The sequence below is a fragment of the Stenella coeruleoalba genome, assembly GCF_951394435.1.
Source record: "Stenella coeruleoalba genome assembly, chromosome: 16".
NCBI lineage: Eukaryota > Metazoa > Chordata > Mammalia > Artiodactyla > Delphinidae > Stenella > Stenella coeruleoalba.
In genome coordinates, this window is record NC_137162.1 from 73,826,766 (window position 1) to 73,843,789 (window position 17,024).

At 42.7% G+C, this 17,024-nt stretch overlaps 2 protein-coding genes across 10 annotated transcripts in view; one reads left to right on the forward strand and one right to left on the reverse strand.

Moving 5' to 3' along the window:
* Positions 1–3,714, forward strand: part of RASGEF1A (RasGEF domain family member 1A) — a 225,335-nt gene extending 221,621 nt beyond the window's left edge. For all 6 annotated transcript variants that reach the window (XM_079900990.1, XM_079900992.1, XM_079900994.1 and 3 more), the window contains 3 exons: positions 578–701; positions 1,122–1,194; positions 1,519–3,714. In XM_079900990.1, the coding sequence (XP_079757116.1) occupies positions 578–701; positions 1,122–1,194; positions 1,519–1,543 (222 nt within the window). In that variant the 3' untranslated portion in view covers positions 1,544–3,714. The remainder of the gene's footprint in view (positions 1–577; positions 702–1,121; positions 1,195–1,518) is intronic.
* A 6,199-nt stretch (positions 3,715–9,913) lies between these two features.
* Positions 9,914–17,024, reverse strand: part of CSGALNACT2 (chondroitin sulfate N-acetylgalactosaminyltransferase 2) — a 50,316-nt gene continuing 43,205 nt past the window's right edge. For 3 of the 4 annotated variants that reach the window (XM_079900983.1, XM_079900982.1, XM_079900988.1), the window contains one exon: positions 9,914–13,177. In XM_079900983.1, coding sequence (XP_079757109.1) covers positions 12,885–13,177 — 293 coding nt within the window. In that variant the 3' untranslated portion in view covers positions 9,914–12,884. The remainder of the gene's footprint in view (positions 13,178–17,024) is intronic. The other variant, XM_079900984.1, reaches the window with a different exon arrangement.

Here is a 17,024-nt window from a genome sequence, read left to right on the forward strand (position 1 = left end):
AGCACAGGGTAGGGCAGACTTCCTGGCCTTGCTTTAGGACAGGCAGAATCCGTCTGTGCCATGAGAGCTGCCAGGCCGAGGCCCTGTGGCAGAAGGGCCTTTTAGGACTGAAGGCTCCAGGGTGGGTCATGGGTGCCGTGACCTCAAGGTATGAGGGTGGCCCCAGTTCTGGGTGGATGATCTGGTTACAGTGCTAGGAGCCCGAGGGCCCCAGAGTGAGATCCTGGGGTGTTCTGGTTGGTGGGGCTGTGCTGGGTGTGGCTGGGACGCCTGCCTCAGCCTGGAGTGACAGATGAGGGGCTTCTTGGGGGTCATGCACAGCAGAAGCACAGACCTGGCTGCAGCCCGGTGGCTCAGGCGGAGGGCAGGACTGAATGGCCTTGGAGACACCGGCTGGCCCTGTTGTACAGAGTACTTCCACGGCTACGGAGTCAGCTTTGTAGGGCCACCGTCCAGTCTCTCTGGGACCAGGGAAATGATCAGCTGACCAAAGCCAGAGCCTACGTCCCCTGCCCTAACCAGGGTTTTCAAGCTTAAGGTGACAAATGAACATCCAGTTGGTCTTCTGCCCCTTCAGAAATTTTGGGACATCTCCAGACAGATCCATGAGTTCATGACATGGACACAGGTAGAGTGTCCCTTCGAGAAGGACAAGAAGATTCAGAGTTACCTGCTGACGGCTCCCATCTACAGCGAGGAAGGTGAGGTCCACCTCTGCACACTGTAGAGGTCACCCTGACTCGGGCAGGGTGCTCTTCCAGGGTTGTTATTCCCATGCTACGCTGAGGAAGCTCAGCTCACAGGGGTGAGTGCATGAGGGTAGGCCATGGATAAGGACAAGAAAAGATCAGGCTCCCGAGGCCACTTGAGAGAGCCAGTACGTGGTTGGGCCAGTGCTGCAGAACCAGGAAACGTCTGAGTCCCCAGGCAGGTTGCCAGGAACCCCATGCAGCAGAGGCCTGTGGACCAGCCGAGGCCCGAAGTTGCTGCCCCCTTGGTTTAGGAGTTCGTTCCCGGGCCTCGCTCCACCCTGGGAGGGAGAGTTTGAGAAGGGATAACCGGGGTGGGAGGCAGACTGACCGGGTGTGGACATGGCTTCTGCGGGGCTTCTCGTCTCTCAGCTCTCTTCATCGCCTCCTTCGAAAGTGAAGGTCCCGAGAACCACATGGAAAAGGACAGCTGGAAGACCCTCAGGTAGGAGAACTCCAGCAGCAGTCCGGTGAGCCCCCAAGACCAGCCCCATACCAGAGTCTACAAGGAAGGGAAAGGATGGGGTGGGGGTAGGCATGATGGGTCTGCCCTTTTGAAAGGCGGCCGAGGGCACCTCTCCACAGACCGGGGAGAGGAAGGCATCCCCGGTACAGGCTGAGGACTTGGGGTTTGAACGTCCCTGACCCCTCCCTCAATGGGCGGTTCTAGGCAGCCGGGCCTTCCCCTAGTAGCACAAGCCTGCCCTCTGCTTGCGCAGGGGAAGGGCCTGCCCGCCTGACCACTTCCTCGTTCCCTGCTCACCTTTAGGACCACTCTCCTTAACAGAGCCTGAAGGCACGGATGCAGCCTGCAGACGCTGGGATTAAGCACACCTATGTACTGAGTTTTAATCTTGAGTGATAATGGGCTGAGATGAGGCCTCACTGGTTGGGGTCCATTTTGTACATAACTTTTATGAAAAAAAAGAAGTAATTATTTCATGCATCAACCTTTGGCACTTAAAGCTTTTTGTTTATGACAGGGCAGGGCCCTGCTTTGGGGAGGGGTGGGGAAAGAGTATCATGGGAGATGGCATCCATGATAACATCTTATTCTAATGAAATGTAGATTTTTATTTTCTACTTTTGATTATTAACAAACATCTTACAAAAAAATACTTAAAAAAACCCAACCAAAACCAACGTGAGCCCTGCCTCCTTTCCAGCCAGTGTCTCTGATGTCGGGGTGAGTGCCTTAGAGGGTTCTGGCAGGCCCGTTCTCGCCTGCAGCCAGTGCCGCTGGAGGCACCGGGGAAGCTCTGCCCTCAAAGCGCAGGCCCACAAGGTTCTGGCAAGAAGGGCTCGGGTGGCCCGGAGGTCTCATTTGCGTACTTCCAGAAGTGAACCTTGAATACGGGCTTTCCAAAGTTTACATTTTCATTTTCCTTTATCAGGGATTTATGGGGGTTGGGGGGAGGGCAGGGGGACACCTGGCAGCATATTTTCTGTTGGAAGATGTCTGGCAAATTGTTCTTCACCTACATTTTAGGAAAAGAGAAAATCTAAAATAACGTAAGGAGGGAGTCATGGAATTGTCCGTTTTCCAGGCTGTAACTTTGACACACTTACTTAGCTGTAATGAAGCGAATACAAAGTATAATTAAGGATGGGGACGTATAAAGCCATCTTGAAACTCAAGTACAAAGTCAAAAGAAGCAACTTACAAATCAGTATCCTCCTTCCCTCTGGGTGGGGGATTGAGCTCCCCTAACGGAGTGTGAAACATGGAAGGTTAGCCAGGCCAGTATCTGCTGGAGCCCACTCACGTAAAGCTGCCCAACATTTGGAGGTATTTTCCACACCCGAACTCGAGGAGTACTCCCCATTTTCTGACTTCCCGGCCATGGGACAGTGACAGCCCTGCTCCCTCCAAGGCCAGAAATGGGCAATCCATGCTGACTGTATCTCCTTCATGGCGGGGCTGTCATTCCATCCAAGCAGATTTGGAACTACTCACCCTGTTTCTCTCCACATGGCTGGCTTCCGCCGGAGCCTCCAGCTGGCAGGCCTGGGTAAGGACAGTTAGTTGCTAATTCCCAAAACTCCTAGGAGAGCCTGGAGATGTGAAGGCGAGGCCTCAGGGGGAGGTGGCTCCATGATCCGCTGCTCATGTCGCCCTCAGCCCAGGGTGGAGCAAGGATATTTACACTGTATTGTCACAGTGTTTTTGCACTTTCCAGACGTTCTAGATAGTACATATTGTATATTGACAGTACAGATTGCTTTGTTTATGTATTTGAGATAAAGAAAGGTTTAAAACTTGAGAATATATATTTGGAATACAATGTTAGAACCTTTTCTGTCCATGTGTTAAGGAGCTTTCACATCAGTGTGCGCTTCACTTGGTCGTCAGTTCTAGTACTGACCTGACACAGTGCTACATTTGCTACTTTATTTTCCCAATTTGACACATACCCTATGATGTTTTGGTATTTCGAGATGATGAACTCTGCGTATAAAGCTGTACTTTATAATAATAAAGGATGTCAACTGTTGGTGTGACTGGACGTACTTGCATCAATAAAAGAACATGTTGCTCCCCTCGTGTGCCTGTTCTCTGTGCGCGGTTCTGTGTTGGCAGGAGGCTTGGGGATGCCAGGGCCAGGGGGGAGGACGAGACTGCCAGGGCCACCACGGGCCTTTCAGAGATGGAGCAGGCAGCTCTCACCTCCACATTCTGACAAAGGGCTTTTCAAATAAACATTGCAAAACAAAACAAAGCTGTATAAGAGGCATGTTCTCTGCTGCTTTGCTTTCCTCAAAGAAAGATCCAGAAGGATATCACTAGCCCCTTGAATTACATGGTCATGTCAGTTCAGGAAGCCTACCTTAAACGACTCTCAAGGTTCCTTTACTGCAGGGACTAACAAGAACCTTCAGTGTCCACGGGTGCTGAGGGTCTCTCCGGGGGCTGGGGACATTGGGGAGTGCCTGCCGACGTCTTTCTGCTGTGCGGTTCTCCTTCCGTTTCAATGGGTCACGCTTAGGAGCACTAAATAAAAGGGATTTGTGGAGGGGCACACGAGAGCTTGTGGCACTGAAGGAAAAGAACTGAGACACTGCTCTTCTCTGGCCTGTCTCCCACTGCCACCCTGTCACCAGTGCCCAGGCTGGATGAGGTCTGCCCACGACAGCTCGCCAGACCTGGCTCTGCTCCTCCAGGGCCAACTCAGCCTGTTCGAGCAGCAGCACCCAGCAGAACACTTTCTGTGCTGAGGGGGTATTCTGTACTGCATCACCCAGTACAGTGCTGCTAGATACACAGAGGGACTGAGCCCTGAAATGTGGCCAGTGCGACTGAAGAACAGAACTTCTAAACTTACATACGTTTAAATAGCTAGTGGACAGAAGGCGAGGCCTTTGGGGCCTCATCACCTGCTGCTGCTCCACGTGCCTTGCGGAGTAACAGCACACAGTAGGTGCTCAGGTGTTTGTGGAGCAAACTAGGACCCCTGTGAGGATGCCTAAGTGACTTCTGGGTAAGTGACAACACTTTTTAGGTCCTTCCATGTAAGGGCCTCCTTACTTTCTTGGTAAAGTTACTTTTGCAAGTTTCTACCTACCTCAGCTGAAGAAGGAGCAGCACATCATCTGGTCTGCATCTTGGATGTGGAGCTGGGAGCAGGACGCGAGCTGGCTTGGCTAGGCACGGCCCTGTCCTTCACCCATGGGTGGTTCCTCCAGGCAGTGCTTCTCAAGGTGTGGGTCCCAGCCTGGCAGCAGCAGCAACACTGGGAACTTGTCTGAGATGTTCTCTGGGCCCCTGTGCAGACCTGCTAAATGGGAAACATGGGAGCGGGGAGCCCAGGCAAGTTGGAGAAGCTCTCCTGGTGGGTAGGGTTCTGCAGGACATGGCTCCTGGCCACCTCTCCCAGGGGCACGCTGCTGCTCGGGCACTAGACTCACATGCTGTGCACGTGCACCTTCTCCAGTACACTTGCCACCCCGTTCTCCCACACACGTTCTCTGAGCCTCCTTACATCTTCCTGGTGAGTGGCGCTCGTGCTCCTCTGGCCTTGCCCCACCATCCACACCACATGCTGTCGGCATCTGTCTCACGCACTAGGGCCTCAGCTCTTTCTGTGTAGAAGCCTCTTGGCGTGTAGCTGTGTGGCCAGCGACCAGCGCAGTGTGCAGCTCCTAACGCCATGGGATGACTGAGGGTTACCACCTTTCACTTTACACACACGTTTCAGGGGCAAACCTGTTAAAAGCATCAGATGTGACAGGAAGATAAGCTAAGAATCTCTACTAAGGCCACAGAGACTTCTGTGACAAAACTAAGATTTTTATACACCTATTACACCTACACATTTGTAAAACGTGTCACGTTCCTCAGGGAGGCAAGACGGGGTAAGTGGAAGAGCAAGGAATCGAGAGCTAAACTCTTCGGATTTGAGTCCTAGTTTCCTGTTCCCAGCTGGGTACCCTTGGACAAGTTGTCTGCCTTTTTAAGCCTCCATTTTTCCCATGATTAAAATGGAATTACAATACTCTTGATATCATGGGTTGTTGTAATGTTATATGGCAGAAAGTGCAATGCCTACTGCATTAGAAGTGGTGTTAGCTGTGTACCAGCAGTGGCACGCCTGATGAAACTGAATGCCACTTCTCCCACAGAGAGAGGAATCTTCTGGGAAAAGTGAAGCAAAGGATTATTAAGTGCCCTGCTCAAAGGAACAACTCAAGTCCTGGTCAATACAAATATATTCTAACATTACCAAAGAATCATTTAAGTGTCAAATATAACCAACATATAAACATATATGAGAAGAGGGCTTCCCCTGGTGGCACAGTGATTGAGAATCTCCCTGTCAATGCAGGGGACATGGGTTCAAGGCCTGGTCTGGGAAGATCCCACATGCCGCAGAGCAACTAAGCCCATACGCCACAGCTACTGAAGCCCGCGCGCCCAGAGCCCGTGCTCCACAAGAGAAGCCACCGCAATGAGAAGCCCGTGCACCACAACAAAGAGTAGCCCCTGCTCGCCGCAACTAGAGAGAAAGCCCGTGCATAGCAATGAAGATCCAACGCAGCCAAAAATAAAAATAAATTAAAAAAAAACAAAACTAAAAATCTTAAAAAAAAATAGAAGAAATTCACGCGAAGTTGGGATGCAAAACTACTTTCTAAATGAAAAACTTACTATCCACCTATAGGCTGGTAACCTTAGATCATGCCAATATAATTTCTATCTTTATTCTCAAAAAGGCATTCATGATACTAGGAGGAAGGTGGAGGGCTGCTGCTCAAACCCCACACGCTTCTATCTCAGCATACCCAGGACTCTCAGGTATGGATCTTCAGCAACAATGTTAAGGGGACAATGTTGTCAAGAATATAAGAAAGTTTAAGTTAAGCACCTGTTCATTTCTGGCAGCATGAAAGACTAAGTGCGTGCCTACTGAAATTGACTAATAAACTTATGCAAAACTTTAACATCCAAGTGAGAAACCCAGAGCTTCACTTTCCAATCCACAAGGGAGATAGAGAAGGAAGTCCAGAACTTGCTCAAGAAGAAGGGTCAAATAGGAGACCCTAGCCCATAAAGCTGACATCCCAAAAAGCCACCCCTCAGTGTAACAGTGAACTTGAAATAAAGCACTCCTACTCCAACCCCACCGAGGGGGTTAAGGAAGATTGCCTGATTTGAACCTCGGCACTGAATGGAGATGGGGAAAATTTGCCCCTGATAATTTATAACCACAAGTCAGTGAGTTTTACAAAGTTTTGCAGCACAAATCACACTGGTCAAAAAAACTTTAAGCTGAGAATTTAGTTTAACATGGCCCTGAACTGGTAGTGTCCTTAAGTTACTCAGCAGAAGCAAACATTCTAACCTATATTCTAGTTTTAAAAGTCTCTCCTTAGCTGTGTCTAATATTCTGTTAAACCCACCTATTGGATTTTAAAAATTCATTTTCATTTCTAGATGCTCTATTTGGTTCTTTTCCAAATCCATTTGGACAAAATTCTGTATAAATTACCAGAATGTAACACAGAGAAACAAAGATTGGAAAATATGAAACAGGTTTAACGTATGTTATCAGAGTTACAGAAGGAAAGAGAGAGAGAACAAGGCAGAGACAATGAAAATGAAATAGCTGAGAATCTTCCAGAATTGACAAAAGACAATCCAAGAAGCCCAAAGATTCTGAAGCAGGATAAAAAACAAAAAACAAAAACAAAATCTGCACACAGACATATCATGGTGATACAAAACAGAGATAAAGAAGAGGTTTTAAAGACAGCTGGAGAAAAAGAAGGTTGATTACCTTCAAAGGCGTTATCAACTGTTAAGCTGATAGCTTACTTCACAACAGAAATAACTGAAGGCAGAAGACAGTGGAATAATAACATCAATGTGCTGTGGAATTAAAGAAACCTGAGCTAGAGTCAGAGTTGGGACAGGCCTGGAGGGGGAGTTCTCATACCTAGCTACACATCACCAATTACAGAGAGAGCAAACATCTCCATCACAGAAAGGTGTTGCCCGCTTTACCACTAACCAGGAAGAAGAAAACTTCTCTCCCCTGAGCACAGGCCAGCCAGTCAGAGACTACAGAAGCCCACCAATGAGAAGCCTCCATACTTTGAACTCCCAGCTTCCTCCAAGGGACCCTTGGGTTAATACAGTCCCTCCCAATTCCCCCTTTTACCTTAGAGAAGCAAGTTTCCTTTCCTTGCTCTCTGATTTGCCTACGGTCCACCGTAGTTCACATACCCAGAATTGCAATTCCTCTGGCTATTCCCGAATAAACTCGCTTTTCCTGGTAAAATAACTGATTGTAGTATTAAAGTTGACAGTGCTAAAAGATTTCTCAACCTAGAATTCTCAACACTTCAAAAAATATTTCTTAAATGAGATAAAGATATTTATACACTAAAATGGAGTTTGCTATCAGACCTTCACTAAAAGAAATGCTAAAGGATGAATCTTGACTCCTACTGCATACTATATAAAAATTATTTCTATATGAATCATAGATCTAAATATGAAAGGCAATACAATAAAGCATTTAAAAGAAAACACGAATGTTTCTTCTTTACTTTGGAGTAGGAAAGGTTTTTAAAACTGGACACCAAAACCACTAGCCATAAAAGAAGGAAAACCGATCAACTGGACTTTATTAAAACTAAGAACTTTTGCTTATTAACAGATAATATTAAGAGAATGAAGAACAGTCCCCTGCCTGGGAGAAGATATTTGCAATATATAAATCTGACAAAAGACTCATATCCAGAATATATAAGTAACTCCTACACACCAATTTAAAAAAAAGCCAATTAAAGAAAAAGGGCAAAAAAATGGAATAGGCATTTCACAAACAAGATATCCAAATGGCCAATAAGCATATGAAAAGATACTCAACATCATTTCCCTGATGATAAACTACACTAAACTCAAAAGGAGATAACTGTACACACCCAACAGAAATTAAAGAGTCTGAATTAAAAACACTGAAAATACTGTGCTGGGGAGAATGTGAAGCAACTGGGTCTCTCATATGTGGCTGGCAGGGGGTCAGTTATTTGGAAGGACTGAGAAAAATTTGCCAACACCTGGCAAGACTATTCAAGAAAAAAGAAAAGCACAAATAAACAGTATCAGGAATGAGAAAGAAGCTATCACTATAGATCACATACATATTACACAGATAACAAGAGGAAATGGCAAACAACTTTGTACATTTCATCTAAAATTTCAAATTTATCAGGATAAATTCCTAGAAAACAGCACCTTACCTAAAAGAACTCAATCGAAACTGACTAGAAGAAACAGAAAATCTGAACAGTTCCACAATCATTAAATAAATTGAACCAGTGATCAGCGATCTTAGTATATAGAAAAGTTCAGGCCCAGGTGGCTTTCAGGAAGTTTTGTCAAATATTCAAGGAAGAAATAATTACAGTCTTACAAAACTTTTCTAGAAACAGAGTACAAAGGAACACCTGTAACTTATTTTATAAGCTAGTAAAACCTTAATAGAAAAGCCCAAGGGTGAGAAAGGAAGTATATACACAGGCAATCTTACTCATGAACACAGATGAAAAACACCTGAAAAAAGTACATGTATAATATACACCCCCCCACAAATATATACAAATATGTAAATAAATATGTGTTTGTGTATGCATGCAAACCAAATCCAGCAATGTATAAGGATAATATAACATATCATGACAGATTGGCACTGACTCCAAGAATGCAAGGGCAATTAACCTAATTCATCAATTTAACATATTAAAGATGGGAAAAAATCATATAATTATCTCAAAAGATATAGTAAAAACATTTGACAAATGCTCTCAAGCATGATAAAAACTTGCCAAGTAATAATAGAAGGTAACTTTATTAACTTAATAAAGGGTATCTATAAAAACACCTATAGCAAATACCATACTTACTGATGAAACACTGAGAATGTCTCCCTTGAAATAAGAAATATGGGCAGGAAGTCCTCTACTATCACTCCAGTCAACACTGCACAACAAATCCTAACAAGCACAGTAAGACAAGAAAAATAAAGATATAAAAATTGGTAAGAAACAAAACTTCTACTACTCATAGATAACAGAAAAATGCGAAAGAAACTAGAAATACATTATTACAATTGTGCTCAGCAAGGCAACTGAACACAAAAATTAACACACAAAAATCAGTCTGATTTCTAAATACCAGCAATAGACAATAAAAATAAATAAAAGATAGTTACAATGGCATAAAAAATGCAAACTACCTAGAAAAAAAATCTCAAAAAATAATACACAAAAATCCACTGTGTGAAAAAGTATAAAACTTAATTGAAAGACAATAAAGACCAAAATAGATAAGGTCATGTTCAAGGATCAGATAAAGATGTACATTTTCCCCAAAGTGACCTTATAGATTCAATGAGATTCTAATAAAAATTCACAAGTTTTCATTAAAGTTAGCAAGCTTATTCTAAAACTTATATGAAAGTACAAAGGCTGCAAACAGCCATGACAATCTTCAAGAACAAGGTGAGCGGATTAATTCTCAGAAATTATCAACTCCTATAATGTTACAGTAATATTAGACTGTGATGTGATAACGTGGTGAGAGACAGCCTAATCTGCTGAACAGATGAGAGCTCAGGAGCAGACCTGTGTGTGTATGACATCTGATGGATGAGAGTGGTTTTGCAGATCTGTGGGTAAAATATGGACTTCATAGTAAGGCGACGCTGGAAAAAAGTGAAATGCAATCCTTACGTCACATAATATACAAAACCTCTTCCACTTTTATGACTGGGAAAAAGCAAAGCTACGTATGAGGTATTTAGAAGATAATACAGAACAATAGCTTTAGGATACCCTTCTCTATTATGAGGTCATAAATCAGTAATAAAAAGAAAACATAAAGGAAAAAGATTAATTGAACACATTAAAGTTAATTTTTATTCATCAGAAAGTACCATCAACAATGGGAAAAGACAAGCCACATCCTGGGAGAAGTTACTTGTAAACATTTAACCAACAAGAATTGGTACCCAGAATATGTGAAGAATTCCTATGAACTTATAATAATGGGCAAAAAGACTGGAAATGAAAATTATAATTACAATTCATGCCTAAAGTCCACTAGATTAGCAAGAATTAATAAGTCTGACAAAATTAAGTATTACCAAGGATGCAAAGTGAATCTCTTACAGTGCTGGAGGTGGTCCACTTCGGAAAGTAAGTTGAACGTACACACAACCGATGACTTAGCATCATTACTCCTAGAGAAATTCTCGCACACTCCTAAGAGACACGCACAGCAGTATTCACGACAACATTGCTTGTGATAGCAAAAGCAAATAAGCAAACAAAAAAAAAATGATGAATGATCCAAATATCTATCAACAGTAGAATAATACTACAGTATTTTCATTCAGTGGAATACTAGTCAGTAATGAAAATGAATTAATTTTGAGATTAACATGAGTGAACCTCAAAAACAAAATACTGAAAGTTAGAGTATAATGAAATAATATGCATACAAATTCAAAACAGGCAAAATAGTCATTGGGTAGAGATACATACATAGTTGGGAAAACTGTGAAGAAAAATGAGTGAAAAACTCACAAAAATCAGGATAGTGACTATTATGGAGAGAGTGAGGTGAGGGTATGTGATCGAGAAAGGGCACACAGAGACTTTTCACTGGTGATGTTCTATATCCTAATCTGAATAGCTGGTGCACTAGCGTTGGCTTTATTATTGTTTAAAGTACACATTTACATGTCATACACTTTTCTGTATTTATGATATTTTACAACAGAAAGAAATTAACTTATCACATTTTCATTTAACCTTCGGTAATAAAATACTTTATTGGTACCTTTTACTGTCAAAAACAGAGTAATGTTTCCATTGCTTAGCTTCCATCTTTAAATGAAAAGCTTTTTTTTTTTTTAAAAAAGGAAAAAAAATCATTTGATTCTGTCAAAAAACCAGCTACAACTCACTTTTGCAAATAATTAGGTTCTCTCACTTTAAATACCTTAATTCACTGGTCTTCACAATAAATAACTGTATATAAAAGGAGACAATGGCCTGAACAATTTTGCAGAGAACATTTTACACATCTTAAAAAACTAAGCCTAAATGCTACCCCAACTAAAAACTTGTAAGAATATTTAGTAAGAGTTATTATAAAACTGAATTCATGTAGCACCAAGAAATTTGGGATTTATAATATTTCAGATGATATGATTTACTGAGAAAAAGAGTAATGATTTGTCTTCTATGAATTTTCAGGAGTTTCTATACAAATAGAAAGAATTCAATATAGGTCCCTTTTAAAAGCCAAAGGTTCAAAAATCTATGCATGCCTTTCACCATATCTCCAATTTGTGGATCTAGCAATTGACCATATGGTAAAAGATCCATGTGTGATAAATAACACAGTACAGTCATATCTGAATATAATTTCTTACTCATCTTGTCTCCTTAATATAATTTACACCTCAATTAAAACATCATTCTATCTGCAAGTTATATATTTCTCTAAAATATTCTGTAATTCAGATTTCCATTTAGACAAACTTCCCCTCCTCCCCTTTTCTCAAATCAGTATGATCTTATGGTATACCTCATTAAATTGTTTGGTTTTTCTTCCTTCAGTGAAACTCCTCCTCAACTCAAAGTATTATAATAACACAGATGTAGCTTAATTAACATATTAGAAAAAAGAATAATACATACATTATGGATCCATGCTAAATAAGACAATACAAAGCCAAAAACACACGACACCATGCTATGCTCATCTATTCTGAACCACCACAAGAAGGCCCTGATACGGCCCTGGCTCATGTAAACTGATGTCCCAGACACCCCTAGTGTCCTACACTCCAGCATAATTAACTGTTCTGTTAAAGACGTTTCCATGTTTATTTCTGTTTGTTCAAAACAGTCTACAGCAACTTTGACTCCTAATCCTGAACATGATGCTAAATTTGTAACACATTATATTTTTAATCAAGCCACAGATTATAACCTTAGTATTTTCTACTATTACCCATTTGTTTAAAAACAGACATTGAGGGGGCTAGGCAACAACACAAAGTTGAGGGATTTTTGTCTCTGCCTTCTCTTGATTAGTTGGGGATTTTAGATGTGTCATTTAATTATTCTCTGCTTCAGTGAAAAAGGATCCTTTAAGCAACTGCCCAAAGATCTTAATTTAAAACCAAGTAGGTTGACTCAGTGGTCGGTAGGTGAAGAGCCCTTATCCACACACTCCATCCATAACACTCCGTCCTCTCTTTGGGAACAGGATGCTCCCGACCCACCTTCAGCACAACACATTCCATCCCTCAGCCCAGACGCAACCAGGATACACATCAGAACATGAAGCCGGGTAAAATTAACTCAAAGCTACTCTTAGAACAAATACCAGATTTTGATTTGTCAATGATTCCATAGTGAAGTATACTCACAAAACAGAGACTTTGCATTGCAAAACTTGCTTTTTCTTCTCACACTAAGTTAAATTGCTAAAGTAATGTCAGCAAGAACACAAAAGATAAGCATGTCTTCTCTGAAAGAGGCACTGCATCTGGAATTGGAATTAAGGCTAAATAGTGCTGGTTTGTGGTTCAGACTAATGTGTCACTGATGACATTAACCAACAGATTCGCTATTTGTCCTGTATGCCTGTTTGTGAAGATGCGTCTCTATCTCCTCCCTGAAGACCAGCATTCCCAGGTGCGAGTGAGAGGCCTCGTTCATGGCTTTGGACTGGATGCACATGCGGTACTGCTCGGGTGTCAACTCATCAGCACAGCGTTTCTCGTGCCAGAGGTGGAAAAGACCAGGAACCGGAGTCCGAATCACAATCAGGTCACCATGTAAGTATTTTCGATAAAGATGAACATCTTCTCCACCCCAACCTTTTACTTCCATATCAAATCCACCTGCAGGATCAAAACTCACACTGTTAAGTAACTGCCTGGCAGCCAGAGCACAGTCAAACCTGATAAACATTTAAACATTCTGCTTCAAATGAGATGGCACGGTATAATCCAAAGACACCCGAAGTAGAGGACTGACATCCTGGTTTAGAAATCCAGTTACCAGCTGACGTCTAGAAGCTCACAATCTGTTGTTGAGAGTATCAAAATGAGATTAAACATTTGAGAATACTTTGTAAACTTCAGAGTTCTACAGAAAACCTCTAGAAAGTCAAATAAAGGAGAAGGAAACATAAATCACCCACAATATCACCACCATTAATGTTTTATTATGTTTTCTTTCTATCCTTTGAGATCCAAGTTCTTCTGGGTCACAGAAAACTTTCCAGAGGGGAAAACAGAAGAAATGGCCAAGGTGGACACATAAAGTTGAGAATGGGCACACAGATGATTTAAAGCCATGGAAGTGGGTGAAATTACTAGAGTTTACAGGGAAAACAGGGCCCAGGTCTAAATGCTAAGAAATGTCAATATCTAGAGGGTAAACAGGCAGAGAAAGACAAGTCAGCAAAACAGACTGAGAGGCGGCCCCAGAAGAAGGAGAAAATTCTGGAGAATGTGCTATCACAGTAGTGAAGTGAGGAAAGCATCCTGAGAAAGAAATGGTCAAGTGTGTGCTGCTCAATTAAGAACTTAAAAAGAATCAAGTAGACCTGGCAATGTAAATGTCACTTAGAGCCTTACTTAGAGCAAGGGAGATAGAGTTCACACTATTTTCAAATTGGTTTAAGCTGAACTAACTTTAAAGAAGCATGGAGAATACAAACTATTTTGAGTTTTTTGAAAAGCTAGAAAAGATTCTTAAAAATGGAGAAAAAAATTAATTCTTTAATTAAAAGCTAGGTTTCCAAATTATGTCTTTTGTCAAATAATTCTATGTCACTTAATTTCACTCTCATAGGATGACAATAATCCTGAGATCTCTGAAAAATATTACTTTAAATAGTCACAGCTTTACTAAATGCTATGTCTGATTATATCTTGGCTTTTCTTCCTTGTAGATACGAATAAGCTCCTCAAATATTGGAGACGGTATAAAAATAAACAGAGGACTTCCGGTTTCTGGTCCAGCATGTACAGACCTTAGAAGTCATCACTCCATCCTGACAACAAGTAAAAAGTTGAACAAACTGAAAACTCAACAACTCCTTTCAGATCCCTTGGAGAAATAAAGTCACAGGGCAAACTGTGAAGACACAGATAGGTGGGTAAGACAGAATCACAACTATTAGGGAAGAAATGGACTAGTAGAAATCTCCAGGGGAACCAGTACTGGGGTAGGAAAATCTGAACTGTAATTGATGAATTGCTAGAGGCTCAGTGGAAAAGTCTAAGAGTTGAAAATTCCAGAGAGGCCTGCACACTTTTGTGAGTTTTACCTCTAGGTCTACCAGGTTCTCACAGTGAAGACTGGAGAAAAATCCCCTAGTGCTTTCAGAAGGAGGGGGAAAGTAACCATTCTGAAATATGCCAGGGCATTTTGTTCTTCTTAATAAGGCCTGTGTTTAGGAAAAACTATTTTACCAGAGTCTAACCTATCTGGGGGAAGGGATATACCCAACTCCAGCCCACTCTAGCCATCCTGTCCCACCTAAGATTGGGGGCTGTGTCTGTGAAACGATTGTGAAGTTCATGGTCCAGGCTCACTAAAGATGGACTGAGGCCTTATCATAGGACTACAGAATTCTTCCTCTTCTCCCACACCTTACCATCACTAAAGGCCTAGTTACTGCAGTTTCCTTTACCCAGTACATCATGTTCAGCTATGAGGAAAAAAATTAGGCAAACTAAAAATCAAAAAACAGTTTGAAGTGAGACAGGCTGGGACCTGGGACCCTTTGCTGCAGTGCTTACACCTGGACACACCTCTCCTCGAAGCAACAAAATACAAAGAAACCGTATGGGACGAAAAATAACTGCATGAATGCGCAGTTGGGGCAAATTATGGATAGAAAGATACAAAAGATCGAAAAACCCAACTGCCACTTCTAAAGAGCCTGGAGCAAAAACTGGGTGTCAGGAGCAAAAGCAGGGAACTGCGCATGCCCCCTGCACTCAACCCCACCAAGGGGTGGGCAGACCATCTAAGCCACCCCCCCTCTGCTCCGACCCCTGGACACACGCCTACCCCCACCCCGTATAAGGAACAAGCTCGCCCTGCCTCAGCGAGTGAGCAAGCAAGGGAACCTGTCGTTTGTTCTCACTCCCCGGCTGCTGCAGCAGGGGCCCCAATAAAGCCTTGCATGAATTTCTTGTCCGGCCTCTAGTCAACTTCTATTGATTGGGGAAGGCTAAGAACCCTGGTCAGTATCAGAGAGAAAGAGCAAACGTCAGAACCAGACTCAGATATGGCAGGGATGTTGGAACTAAAGGACTGTGAATTTAAAATGACTATAATTAATATGCTAAGTGCTCTAATGGAAAAAGCAGACAACATGCAAGAACAGGTGGTTAATGTAAGCAGAGAGATAGAGATCCTAAGAAAGAATCACAAAGAAATGCTAAAGATAAAAAGCAATGTAACAGAAATGAAGAATACCTTTGAGGGGCTCACTAGTAGACTGGACTTGGCTGAGGAAAGAATCTCTGAACTTGAGAACAGGTGAATAGAGACTTCTAAGACTGAAAAGCAAAGAGAAAGAAGACTGGGGGCGGAGGGTGGGGAGGGGAAGAAAAGAAAACACAGAACAGAATATCCAAGAACTATGGGACAACTACAAAAGGTGTAACATATGTATAATGGGAATACCAGAAGGACAGGAAAGAGGGACAAGAACAGAAGCTCCAAATGAAAGAGGCTAAACTGCAAACAAGTGCTGCTGAGAGGGCAGGGGCTCCCTTTCTCACCCAGCCCACATTCATAGGGTAGAGGCTCTCCAAGAGGGAGTAGTCCCTTCTGCTGCCACCTAGTGTCCCGCTCATAAAGCAGGGGTGTCCCTCTGAGAGAAGTGTGCCACTATCTCCACCCCCAGGTCTGGAGCAGAGGCTCAGGGGAAGCAGCAGTCCATAAGAACAAATGCTCCAGAGCTTTTCCCAAAGGAACTGACTTTATTTAAAAGAGAATGTGCAGAAGTTCAGGCCTAAGGGGGCTCTTGAAAATACTGGAGATTTGGTGGTAAACAATTAAGAGGAGGCTGGTAGCCCCATTAGAACAAGCTAAAATGTAGGCCAGCCAGTTTACCAGAACGAGGCAGGCAAAGAGACAGCTAAGGCAGGGAGACATCAGGCCATGTGCACAGCCCTCCTTGGGTCCAAGCAAACCTCAAAAACTTGCCCCAAAAACTACCCTGTAAAAGGGTTCGATTTAATTGGTTCAGACTACGGAGCAATTTATGTCCCAGAGCACTGTTAAATCAGAGCAAATTAGTGCAGCCTAATAGGTAGGAGTGACATCAACAGGCATGGAAAGAGACAGTCAAAGAGAGCCCCACTAAATCCAACGTCATCCCAGGATGGCTGTGCAACATGCCCTGATGAGAGACATGAGAAGCTTCATATTGTTGGGAGGCAGAGGGTAGGGAGACAGAATTCACTAAAATAGTAAAGCCAAGTCAATTAATAAATGAATAAGCAAAGTCAAAACAAAATACAAGCCCTGGAGGCAGGGGGAGTCAATATCTAGAATCAACACAAAATATTATCTAAAACGTCCAGTTTTCAAAAAAGTATTGAAAGAATACTGAAAAGTGTGACCCATATACCAAAAGAAAAGCCCGCAACAGAAACTGCCTGTGAGAGCGCCTGGATGTCAGTTTTAGCAGATTTCAAAACAACCATTATAGGGGCTTCC